The sequence below is a fragment of the Physeter macrocephalus genome, chromosome 4 (assembly GCF_002837175.3).
Source record: "Physeter macrocephalus isolate SW-GA chromosome 4, ASM283717v5, whole genome shotgun sequence".
Taxonomy (NCBI): domain Eukaryota; kingdom Metazoa; phylum Chordata; class Mammalia; order Artiodactyla; family Physeteridae; genus Physeter; species Physeter macrocephalus.
The window spans coordinates 137,072,126-137,085,376 of NC_041217.1; the positions used below are offsets into that span (position 1 = coordinate 137,072,126).

The following is a 13,251-nucleotide window of genomic DNA, read 5'->3' on the forward strand; positions in this document are numbered from 1 at the left end:
CTGTTTGTCAACAACTCTCTGTTGCCTTTTTACAGCAAGCAGCTTTTCTAGATCTCTGTTTTGCTTTTGTAACTTGAAGATATTTATTCTGGGTTTTGTAGCATTTTTATTATACAGTGACTTTTTAAAATAAAAACTTGTCATGACTCTTGCCTGAATTTGACCGTCTAGGATGAGGCCTTGCTTATACCACATGCCTGATAACAGTCTGTGGGGTGGTTGAGTAAATCAAGCCTTTGAGGAGAGTCTGTATTTTGAGTACAGGTACTTGAGTACTTGTGCCCGTCCTGGGATAAAATCAGCGTCTTCCTCTCGCTTCCGAGTCCCCCCAGCAACCAGGGCTCCCCCTCCTTGGCAACTTCTGCCCCACAATGTTCTAGACGCGTGGGGTGCCCGTGTCCTTTCCATTCTCCTCTCCCAGCACCTGGCACAGGGCCTGGTGCCGAGTCAGTTTATGGTATACGTTAATTATACGAGTGGCTGAGGCTTCTGTAGTGAGTATTATGTCCATGGTCATTTTTCATGATTTGAAATTAACAACAGCCTCAGAACTTTCCACCTGGCCAAGTATAATCATCCCATGCAATGCGCCCCCACCCCCCGGCCCCCAGCCCCACTCTGAGGCTGGCAAGCGTAGCTGTCTTAAACAAGGCCTAGCTCTCAACAGCCCACGTTATAAGTGATCAGGGAATCGGCCTGCAAAAGCAAAAATCTTCTCAAACTCTATTTGCTGACAATTTAGTGTCATGGAAAGTGTTCAAGAGCTGCCAGCTGCTAAGGGCCTGACTGCCAGTGGGCGTTTGTGTGTGCCCGCTGGCACCCTGCCTGCTGGGCACGCTGGACACCCCTCACCCACCACCTAAGAGTCAGGGGTCAGTTCCTTAGCTGTCCACACCCGGATGGCTCCAAGATCTGAGAAAAGGGAACGACTGTTCTTGCAGAGGTTGGCAGCTGGTCACCAGGAGTTGGGGAGGAATGGGTGTGGACAGCAGAAGAAAGGTCTGGAGCAGCAAACACCCCAGGAGAGGGGAACCATGTGGGCAAACGCAGGACATTAGGGGTGAGGCTGAGACCTGCGGGGTCCAGCAAGAAATCCAGCTTGACCAGGGACGTGATTTATGCTGGGGACCACTGGGAGACCTGAAAGCTATGGGGGAGATGTCCACAGGCCACTGGTCTGAGTTTAGCACATCCTTATCCGGCTTTGCAAATGAATCCTGAAATGGTCAGGGTATCCAGAGGAGGAAACAGTAAAAGGCTTAGAAAAAGACCCACTGCCCTTCATTATTAAAGAGTGGACCTTATTCACACCGTCAGTGCAAAGTACAAAGAGGAATCAGCACCATTTCCCACCAGGTCACTGGCCCCTGGCACCCCTTCCCCCAACCATAGCCATTTTCTGATATACACAGAAAAATGTCAGTGAACCCCCAACTGTTTTTGAAAAATTTATTTTATACCCTCAGAAGCTAAGAACTGCCACTCAGTGAACCAAATTTAGAATTAAGTTTCTTCCCTAGTTTATCTACTTCCTTTTGAAATTTTATAAACAAGTTTTGTACACAAGAGGTAGCAGAGGAAAATTCCAGTCTGCTCGTTCCAAGCTCAAAAGGTAACGGCACACACCTCGATGTTAGCAGGGAGTGTGGAGCAAGACAGGGTGAGTCTGGTGACACGTGCTCTAGGCCCACGTTTGTTCTGTCAGGGCCGTGCGTGGGCTCCAGGGGAAGTCACGGGCCAGGTGCCCTTTGGAAGGCTCATTTGCGTTCTCTCCCAGGATGCCTCTAAGGGGCTGACTCGGCCATCCTAAGAAGGGCCTCACGAAGGGAGCTTCTCGAGAGCACATGGCATTGAGTTTAGTTGTGCAATTCCTACTCGATTTGCAGACCATTTTGAAAGATTTATAAAAACATCTTCAACCAAAAAAACTGGCAGTAAAAATGACCCTTCTTCCAAAGTAAGCCTGTCGTAATTGTCACTTTGTTGTATGACATTAAAAAAAAGTCATCAGCAGGTTCGTAGACTGCAGCCATTGGAAATCAAGGTTACTGGCGAAGTGAAAGTGATGTTCCTTGCAGCAACAATGTGAGCAAACCAACCAGGGCACCTAATATCAGTGACAGGTGATCCTGGTCCTGATGAACATGACTGTGAGGGAGCAGGTGCTGGAGGCTGTGGAAGGCATTGTTTCCACAGGAAAGAAGGGACAGAGGTGGCAATTTCACTCCGGAATCTGGCCTCCCGAGAGCGCAGCGGCCAGGGTGGTATCATCATGCTTTATCGCGGCTGGCATTTCAGCGTCACGCCCTGTGGGGTTGCTCTGTGAGGATGGGGATGGAGGGGACGGCTGGGGAGATAGTAGGACATGGGGTATTCATGTGCTCAGAATCCATTTTGAAACATCACACTTAAATTTGCAAGAACATCAGAACCACAGAAAATCTGCCGGCTGCCTCTGACCCTTTCTCTGGGGTGCAGTTCTGCTCTTAGGTGTCGGCCCTCCACCTACTCAGTGTCTTTTGACAGAAGCCACCACCAGTCTGTCACGCAATCACAAACTGCAGCCTGGCTGCACCGTAACTTCAACCTTCGACCGTGAAATGACAGGGCCTGCAGCGCGCGGTGGGAGCAGCTGTCTGTCCTGTCACGGGTCCACTGAGCCTCTCTGACTCTGCAGATCTACGACTGGGGCCACTCGGCTCTTCCTGAGGCTCCCCTAGTCCTGTGCGTGGTGAGCAGAGGACAAGGCAGGGCACACAACTGAAGGCAAACAGGGTTGAAAATGTGTGTCGTGACTCAAAACCCAAAACATACAAAATATATGAAATATGTTGGCATCCCCCCTCCCCTCCAGAAAAAGGGGGAGCTGGCATCTAACCTGAAATGAGTGCATGGTACAAGACTTGGGAAACACAACAAAATGGATGGTTATTCAGTTGCTTACTAGTTATTTCTTGTCCCCATCTTTTTAGTGTCAATTAGTCATGCTGAGGAGAAACTAAGTCTCAAATTCCTTCTCTGCATTAAAATGTCTAGAAACTCACAAAGCAGTGTCTTTCAACTCAAATATTTAAACTTCATATACAACCAGTACCAAGGGTTTCAGTAATTATTTTTCAGCAAAAGCAAATGATTGCAGGTCACATGACTTAAGACTACAGTTTATTCAATATGTCTCCAAGCATTAAAAAGATGATTTTATGAAGTCAAGCTCAATAAAATTATATCTTAAAGTGCTTTTTATTTTGCTCTTTTTAAAATTTATTTTGGGAACAACTCGCAACTTCTTCAGTAACTGATGTCAAAGAACGCACCCTGTACTTCTGCAGAACACAGCATTTTTTTTTTATTGCTCTTTCAATCTCAATTATATCAGAAAAATACCTTAAAGAGCTTAATTTCCCAATTTTTGATCCTGGTAACATTTCATCAAGATCCAAGTTTATGCGCAGAGCTCTCATCCAGACCCACCTGAAATTCTATACAAATTGGGAGACATATTAAATACAAAGGTCTGTGTAAACTGAATTCTTTAACTACTATTTTACAGTGAAAAGGAATTTTTATCACATATCTTTACATCATTTTAAATTGGATATTCCTATTCATTGTTACTGCAAGATTAAAAATTTGCCTGCACTCATCTAAAGGCAGCTTGCTTTTTTTTTTTTTTTTTTAAATATAAAAACCAAAGGAATTTCTTTTGTAGCATCATAGAGAAAGCAACAGCTTTATCCTCACTCACTCTTGCTATGTTCATGTAACAAAACAGTCTGCCACCGGGTTTATTTCCAAAAATCTCCACAAAAGTGTCAATCCACATATGGGCTGTGCCCCGGGTCAGCGGATCCACAGGCCGGAGTTCTCCCGCTGCCAAACAGCCCCCAGGACTTCCCCGGGGGCTGAAGAGTGCTTTCCTTAAACACGTGCTCCTCCCGTCACGGCAGGCTCTCCCGGTCCGGCCTCCAGGCTCTTCTAAAGGGTTCAAGGATGAGATTCTGATTTCAAAAGGTCCTGAGCATCCAGTAACCGTGACGTGACTTCTCCTCATGTGCTGGGCACGTCCCCTAGGGATCGACATCGTCCAGGTCACTTCTTAACTCGCTGATCATCATGGGTGATTCAGAACCCTTTGGGAAAGGAAAAGAAGTTAAATACATACAGAGTTAAGTTAGAGAAAAAAGTTTTTCTCTGCCAACGGACTTGTGTTCTGCAGTTTAAACATGTCCTCATTTAACTACTTAATGTTTATCAAAGGGCAACAAAATGTAACAAGTGTAACACCTTATATTTGATAATTCCTGATTATGCAAAACTTTCATTTCTGTGTTCTCATTTAGTCACAGAAACAACCTAGTGACTTGCCTGCAGTCACAATGTGGCCTTGGGTTAAATCAAATCACTATGCTGAGTCGCAGTTTCCTTCTGTGAAATCAGGGTAACAGCGACCTCACAAGGTTGTTACGAGGATCCGAAAGATTTAGAAACAAACAAAACAGCACACAGAACATCAGCAAGATTCATTTAATGAGGCCTCTGTGCCATGCACTGTGATGGAGCTACAGAGATGGCTTTACAGAAGGTTACAGACCAGAGGGGAGACACGAGACACATCATTACATTTAAACCTGCTGCATTATTTTGCATAGTAGGTGTTCAATAAATATTGCATTCCTTTTTCTACTGTAGCGATTAGTATTAAAAATACTTAAAAAATAAGCTTACAATTACTCTTTGACTCCCCTGACAAACAGATTTCAATAGTATGAGGCCCTTCTTTTCAAGGGTCTGTGTTTCCAGGAAGGCTGGTGAGAGCAGGAGGAGGAAGGGGTGATTCTTCATAACCCAGCAGAACAAGGTACAATCTGGAAGGACCACATCTGCAGCCTGGCTTTATCAGGACGCTCTCCAAGCTCAACAGAACAGCCAGCAGAGACTGAGGCCAAAGCCTGGCTTAATTTCACGGTGCAGCACTGTTCTGCTTTCTAAGCACACAGTGAGTGAGTCCTGAGCAGAGACTACTAGAGGGTGGAGCTGGTGTCTCCCTTCTCTCTTGATTATGGAGATTCTCTTTGGAGAAGCTCAGAGCAGGCGCTGCCCTTTCGCACAGGACATGCCCTACTGTACCTGCTGTAAGTGCCTCTCTCCGTTTTCATTCGCAGGACTGCTCTCCGACCCGTTACTGCTTCCCGACTGCTCCTTCTCATTCAGGAGAGCTGTGGCATATGCTAATGTGTCCTGCCGGAGATTGAAACACAAGAAAAAGTGAGGGGGTGTGCAGTGGCAGCAGCATCACTGAGGAAGACTACCCTTCACTTGACCTTTGGAGGTGGTGCCTTCACATCAACCTCTGTGGCAGTGGGGGCCAGACTGACCGACCCTCATTGCTTTTCTTCCAGGCAAGTAACTCTCAAACTGTACACCAACTTGCTGTCTTTTCATAGAAAATCAATTGTTTCTTCCATCCTTACTCATTTTTAACCTATACCTCTTTTCTGAGGCTGCAGTTTCTGAGAAACATACTAAAAATCCTACCTTAGGGATTTCAAGCCACACAAAACCAAAAGACAACTCTCACCTGAGCTGAAATTGTTCGCTGAAAGGTTTTTCCAGTTGATGTTTCATTAGAGACATTACTCTGTGGTGTCCAGTAATGTTCTGACATCTGAGACAGAAAGTCAAAAATGCCATCAGAGGACTTCCCGGGTGGTCCAGTGGTTAAGAATCCGCCTTCCACTGTAGGGGACGCAGGTTTGATCCCTGGTTGGGGAACTAAGATCTCATATGCCACAGGGCAACTAAGCCTGTGTGCCGCAACTAGAGAGGCTGCGTGCTGCAAACTACAGAGCCCACGCGCCACAACTAGAGAGAAGCCTGCATGCCGCAACTAAGACCCCACGTGCCGCAACTAAGACCCGACGTAGCCAAAAACATAAATAAATAAAATAAATATTTAAAAAAATGTCATCAGAGATGACAAATAAGCCCATGTGAGCCCACGATTTCTACCACTAGATATTACAGTATAAAAAGCATCTAGGGACTTTCCCGGTGGTCCAGTGGTTAAGACTTCATGCTCCCAATGCAGGGGGCCCAAGTTCCATCCCTGGTCAGGGAACTAGATCCCGCATGCCGCATCTAAGAGCCCGCATGCCGCAACTAAAGATCCCGCATGTGGCAATGAAGATCCCACGTGCTGCAACTAAGACCTGGTGCAGCCGAATAGATAAATAAAATGAAAATAAAAAGCATCTAAAATAGCATATAAATTGACCCAGACTTTCTGTCACATCAGGAGATCCTTTCTTAGAAGATTCCACTTCCATTCTCAAGAGCTCACTAAAATATCAATATTATCTCTTATATAATCATCCTTACCTTTTTACCCATAAAATTAAAACACATGTATTAAGATACAAATTAAATGCATAAAGATAGGTATCAACTGTACTAAAAAAAAGTCTGAACTCTGAAAATATTTTGAGGACAATCTCCAAATTAAGTTTGAGATTTTTCCTGATAAGATATGCTGCTATTGATTCTTATGTTATAGCCAGAAAAGTTAAAAACTCAATTACCTTCTTCTGCAGCCACTGTACAGCCCAACTCCAGTGATGGGAGTTCTCCTTGAAGTATTCTTTAGCAGCAGGACACCTGGTGATTGGAGGAAATTTTTATTAGCCAAATGCCTTCTCTGCAAATATACTTCTTATATATATAGTACTTTAAAATTTGGAAACACAAGTGCTACTTTCATTAAAGTTCAGTTGTCTTTACATTAAATGTGTACTTTTTTTGGTTTAGACACATTCACATGTTTAAACTTCAAAGGGCAGTAAAAGATAAATATGTGGTGAAAAGTTTCTTATCTACCTCTAACTCACCCACTTCATTCTATTAAAATTCCAAGTTGGAAAATGAAAAATAAAAATACCCACAACAAATTACACTTAATAAATAACGTATTTATTTATTTATTTAAATTAAAGTATAGTTGATTTACAATGTTGTGTTAGTCTCTGGTGTACAGCCAAGTGATTCAGTTATGAATATATCTTTTCAGATTCTTTTCCATTGTTAGGTTATTTCAAGATGTTGTATATAGTTCCCTGTGCTATACAGTAGGACCTTGTTGTTTATCTATTTTGTATATAGTAGCGTGTATCTGCTAATCCCAAACTCCTAATTTATCCCTCCCCCACCTCCTTTCTCCTTTGGTAACCATAAGCTTGTTTTCTACGTCTCTGAGTCTGTTTTTTCTATAAATAAGTTCACTTGTATCATATTTTAGATTCCATATCTAAGTGATATGATATTTGTCTTTCTCTGTCTGACTTACTTCACTTAGTATGGTAATCTCTAAGTCCATCCATGTTGCTGCAAAGGGCATTTCAATCTTTTTTATGGTTGAGTAGTATTCCATGTATATATATACACCACATCTTTATCCATTCCTCTGTCGACGGACATTTAGGTTGCTTCTATGTCTTGGCTATTGTAAACAGTGTTGCCATGAACATTGGGGTGCATGTATCTTTTCAAATTAGAGGTTTTCTCCAGATGTATGCCCAGGAGCGAGATTGCTGGATCATATGGTAACTCTGTTTTTAGTTTTTTGAGGAACCTCCATACTGTTTTCCATAGTGGCTGTACCAATTTACATTCCCACCAACAGTGTAGGAGGGTTCCCCTTTTCTCCACACCCTCTCCAGCATTTATTGTTTGTAGACTTTTTAATGATGGCCATTCTGACCAGTGTGAGGTGATTACCTCATTGTAGTTTTGATTTGCATTTCTCTGATAATTAGTGATGTTGAGCACCTTTTCATATGCCTATTGGCCATTTGTATGTCTTCTTTGGAGAAATGCCTATTTAGATCTTCTGCCCACTTTTTGATTGGGTTGTTTGTTTTTTTTGTTATTGAGTTGTATGAGCTGTTTGTATATGTTGGAAACTTAGCCACTGTCGGTTGCATCATTTGCAAATATTTTTTCCCAGTCCATGGGTTGTCTTTTCGTTTTGTTTATGGTTTCTTTTGCTGTGCAAAAGCTTAGAAATTTGATTAGGTCCCATTTGTTTATTTTTACTTTTATTCCTATTGCCTTGGGAGACTGACCTAAGAAAACATTGCTACGATTTATGTCAGAGAATGTTTTGCCTATGTTCTCTTCTAGTAGTTTTAAGGTGTCCAATAAATGACCTCTTGATAAAATCAAACTAGTCTTTAACTTTTGTGATTTAAATAAGAATGATATGGGAAAAACAATTTTAAAATGTGATTTTGGAGACCCCCCCGCTTTCCACTTTTATTTGCCCATCTAGAAAGCTGTCCTTATTTGAAGACACTACCGATGGGGATATTGCCACTAATGTATATAAAACGTGATATGTGCAGGGTATGGAAGCACATATAAAGACACTACTGATGTCTGGACCGTGTGTCTCCTGGCATCAGACATGCTATGTGGCCCCTACACTACTTGGAAATGCCACTTTTAGGCAAGGGCTTATGATGACATGTTGCCAATATGAAGCCTAATTAATGAATGCACGATTGTGGCAGAATGATTTCCATCTGTGTCTAAAATGTTATGTCATCTGGAAAACGCGTGTTCATGCATTATTTCAATTATTCTCATTTAAATCTGTTGAGGATGCTCAAATGCAGCAGATTAATCCCAACAGATTTCTCATTCTCATTCTGGTACAAGTCCAAGGATGGCAATACCCATGCCTAAGAATCAGCGAAAATCCGGAGCAAAATAAATTAAACTATAAAAAGAGCTCGGTGCAAGACTCAGTGATGGCAGTGCAGTCTGCTCAATAACCTTGGGTTATACTCCTGTATATAAATCCTGAAAAGACAAAATCTCTGATTTGAAAAGATACATGAACCCCCATGTTCACTGCAGCACTGTTTACAACAGCCAAGACATGGAAACAACCCAAGTGCCCATCAACTGACGACTGGTTTAAGAAGATGTGATGTGTATATATATATTACTCAGCCATAAAAAGAATGAAATATTGCCATTTGCAGCAACATACATGGACCTAGAGAATATTATACTTCATGAAGTTAGACAAAGACAAATATTATATGATATCATTTATATGTGGAATCTAAAAAATAATACAAATGAATCTATATATAAAACAGAAACAGACTCACAAACATAGAAAACAAACTTATGGTTATCAGGGGAAAGGCGTGGGTGGGGAGGATAAATTAGGAGTATGGGATTAACATACAAACTACTATACATACAACAGATAAGCAACAAGGATTTACTGTACAGCACAGGGAACTATATTCAATATCTTATAATAACCTATAATGGAAAATAATCTGAAACAAAATATATAACTGAATCACTTTGTTGTACACCTGAAACTAACACAATATTGTAAATCAACTATACTTCAATTAAAAAAAAAATAACCTTGGGTTAGCATGCAGTCACTTTGATCTTTCGTTGGCCAACGTACTAAATCGGGGAGCTGAAGTTGCAAACCACTCAGCTTCCTTCTAACATTGAGAACCTTTGCTTTCCAAGGGTCTATTGACAGATGAATAGATAAGCAAAATATAGTACACATATATCTATACAATGGAGTATTATTCAGCCTTAAAAAGAAACGGAATTCTGATACATGCTACAATGTGGATACACCTTGAAGACATCATGATAAGTGAAATAAGCCAGTCATAAAAGGACAAATACTCTATGATTCCATTTATGTGCGGTACCTACGATAGTCAAATTCACGAAGATAAAAAGTAGAACGATGGTTGCCAGGGGCTGGAGGGAGGAGGAATGGAGAGTTACTGTTTAATGGGTACAGAGTTTCAGTTCTGGAAGATGAAAAAAGTTCTGGAGACTGATGGTGGTGATGGCTGCGCTAACAATATGAGTGTACTTAATGCCATTGAATTGTATGCCTAAAAATGGCTAAAATGGTGAATTTTATGTTATGTGTATTTTAGCACAGTTAAATAAAAAGAAAAAAGAACCTCTGCCTTGAAGTCAGTCAGCCTGTGATCAAGTCCTAGCCCTGATGGCAGGCATGTCACTTAAACCACCTATGATATGGGACTAATAACAGTACTTAACCTCAAAAAGTTGTTGAAAAGGTTAAATGAGAATACGGGCAAAGTATTTAGCATAGCGCCTGGGTTCATAAGTGTAATTAGCTGTTATATGACTTTGTCTCTTGAGAGACAATTTTGAAAGTGGGGACCTAGAAGCCGACACAGTTGGTAGTTAACTAAAGATCTCCTGAGTGAGGTTCATCAACTCTTTGCTGTCGAGGTCCCTAAATCTGCCTTGGACTCCTGCCCTTTCTGCATAAAGCCTGGTGGTTTAGCATTTTTTTTTTTCCTTGGATTACGTAAGATCTGTTACCTTTAACACTCCCCATCCACATCTCTTGGAGATCATGTGAATAGTTGTCTGTACCATCCAAGCAAGCATGCCCTGACTGGGTCAGATTCTATAGGTACTAAAACAAGGCAGATTTCTTTCCTCTGGTCATATTTGACTTGTAACTAAAACACCATTTCCTCACTGCATTTTGAGTCAATACTTACTTCTGAGCAAGAGTTACAAGAAATTTGACACACTGGTAGCAGCGACTGCTGTCCACGTGATTACTGTGGTGCATCAGAGCTGAAGGAACAGAAGAGGAAATTTTAACGATAAAGCACTAAACTGAAAGTGGGTCCAAGTAATAACAGCTCTCTTGTTCTGAAAATTTACAACAAACTATTTTGATAAGCAGATAAGAAACTTAAGAAAAACATGGTGGCTGACTCAACAGGATTCCCTAAATTCTAATGGGTAGAAACACTAAGTAGTATTCAAGAAACACACAGGGTGGTGAAAGTTTGACTTTTACAAGAACTGAAAGGAACTAAAATTTATAATGGCTGATAATTCACCTAGAGGCCTTCAAAGTTCTCCATCCACCACACTACTGACAGAGTAGTTAAAATACTTTTACTGTGATAAATGGAAATGTATGGTATTAGTTCAGTTCAACAAATATTTTCTGCTCTTTGCTTTTAGCATTTAAAGATAAATACAGCTAATCCTTGAACAACATGGGTTTGAACTGTGCAGGTCCACTTATATATGAATTTTTTTCAAGAAATACATATAGTACTACACAATTTGTGATTGGTTGAATACTCAGATGCAGAACTGTGGATACGAAGGGTGGACTCTGGAACTTGAGCATCTGTGGGTTTTGGTATCCGAGGTGGGTCCTGGAACCAATGCCCTGCGGGTACCCAGGGACGACTGTAATGCCTGGTCCCTGCTCTTGAGCAGTGCATGGTCTATAAGTTCCAGAGAGCCCGGGGACTGCCCTGAGCAGAGTACACCATTCCAAAGGGGGTGGCCTAGAATGCTGTAGCTACAGAACCTTTTTAGCATAAATTTCCTTTCTGCAATAAAAAGAGATCCTAAAACTTCTCTTAATACATAGCAAAATCTAAAATGACTCAAGTTGACTGGAAATACAGGTGGATGGTGGGAGTTGGATAAGACTATTTTTAACTAAACTTTTCCTAAGAAATAGCTCATTAAAGCCACTTTAGCCTTCTGAAAAAGAAAACTGTCAAAAAACTTTTATGAATAGACAATAGAAATTTGGGTGCATTCATACCACAGGTAAAAAAAAAAAAAAAAAAAAATACATTTCATGAGCTTGCCAATATCCTGCGTCTAAGGTTTTAGTTTTTTCCTCTTCAATGGCTACAGAGTGGGATGAAAGATTTCTTGCTTAAGTGGACAAACTTTAGCTTGTTGAAGAAAGTCACAGCACCCCCAAATCTTACCTGACCCAGTAAAAGGACCTCAAACTGTGTCTTACTAAAAGTAGGAGAGTATCCAGGGCGATAAGATCCTCTGGCTCTAATTCTCCTGACTAGAATGAGGGAGCCCAACGACCCTGACCAGACTTCTTGTGGCTTCCTCACTGATCCACGCCAGGCAGAGCGTGTGGGGCAGACCCCAGGGAGGAGAGACTAGCTGGAACGATGAGCTCTCTGCACATTTACTGCAGACACTTCTTCGTAAGGCAGCCATACTTGCCTAGTAATCCATTTTCTGTCTCAAACACAAATTTGACTCGCTCCACTTGTATGGGATCCTCAATGACCTGGGAGAAGTAGGAAACAAAGGCTGGTAAATGAAAGAAGGAACTTGTGTTACAGCCACTGGTGCCTTTAAAAAAAAATAATAATTCAAGAGATTATATAGTTTCTAACATAACAAAACCAAATACAAACAAATATCAAGTCATTGCTGTATTTCTCAACAATATATTAAATTTTAAACTAAACATGAAAAACTATTATGTAAGTAATATTTGAAGATACACTCACTTCCTAATACGTGTTCTTACCAATAACATCTAGAGTTCTCTGTGGGTTATATGGACGCGTATTTCATGATCCCAAGGATAAGAGGTTTATGGTTTACAAAAAATGTGTGAAAGTTTTGATATGACACATGCTCTACAAGTTGATGTGGAGGTTTACGCCATGCCAAACAGGGCTGGATCTGCATCTTACTCTCGCTGTACTTCTAATGCACGGGCACTGAACCGTGCATGGTGCAGTAAACTAAATGGGTCTGTTGTTGAGCAGATGAACTATATGCAGTCCCACCCCAAGGAGCAACAATCTTCCAAAAGCACTAGGACCAGAAGGCGGTAAAGACCAGAAAGACAGAATTCTTAGAAATGGCACCCATGAGGTACTGCCATATTCAAAAGTGTTTATTAAATGCCTACCCTGTGCCAAGGCCTAAGGGACCTAAAGGGAATCCAGGTCCACCCCCCCCTCCCCCCACAGCCCCTCTTTAAAAAGCCCCTGGGCTAGTCTCTCACCGGCTCACAGTCAGTCACCAAATTCTACTGATTCTCTTTCTAAACACCTCCTGTTCTGGCCCTTGCTCCCTCTACTCCTGTCTCTCCTTAGTACAAGCCTTGTTATTTCACACTCAGATTACTGCCACAGACTCCTATGTGGTCTTCCAATTCCAACCTTGCTTCCTTCTTTAGTCCATCCTTCAAGACAACTGCCGGGGGAATCTTTCTATGACATAAATCAGGTCACATCGCTTTCCCGCTTCAAACCCTTCCATGGTGCCCATCACCGACCACAGAAGTTGCTAACTTAAATGTCTACAGAGCCCAAGATGACAAGACATGAGCCATGCGGCAGACAAGAGGGGTGGTGG

General features: G+C 41.7%; 1 protein-coding gene across 1 annotated transcript in view; it reads right to left on the minus strand.

The window, feature by feature from the left end:
* Nucleotides 1-3,143: 3,143 nt before the first annotated feature.
* The window catches only part of USP24 (ubiquitin specific peptidase 24), a 159,433-nt gene continuing 149,325 nt past the window's right edge, over nt 3,144-13,251 (minus strand). The window contains exons 63-68 of the mRNA XM_024119918.3: nt 12,100-12,166; nt 10,593-10,671; nt 6,579-6,654; nt 5,579-5,665; nt 5,128-5,238; nt 3,144-4,130 (exon numbers count right to left, since the gene is read on the minus strand). Coding sequence (XP_023975686.1) covers nt 4,068-4,130; nt 5,128-5,238; nt 5,579-5,665; nt 6,579-6,654; nt 10,593-10,671; nt 12,100-12,166 — 483 coding nt within the window. The 3' untranslated portion in view covers nt 3,144-4,067. The remainder of the gene's footprint in view (nt 4,131-5,127; nt 5,239-5,578; nt 5,666-6,578; nt 6,655-10,592; nt 10,672-12,099; nt 12,167-13,251) is intronic.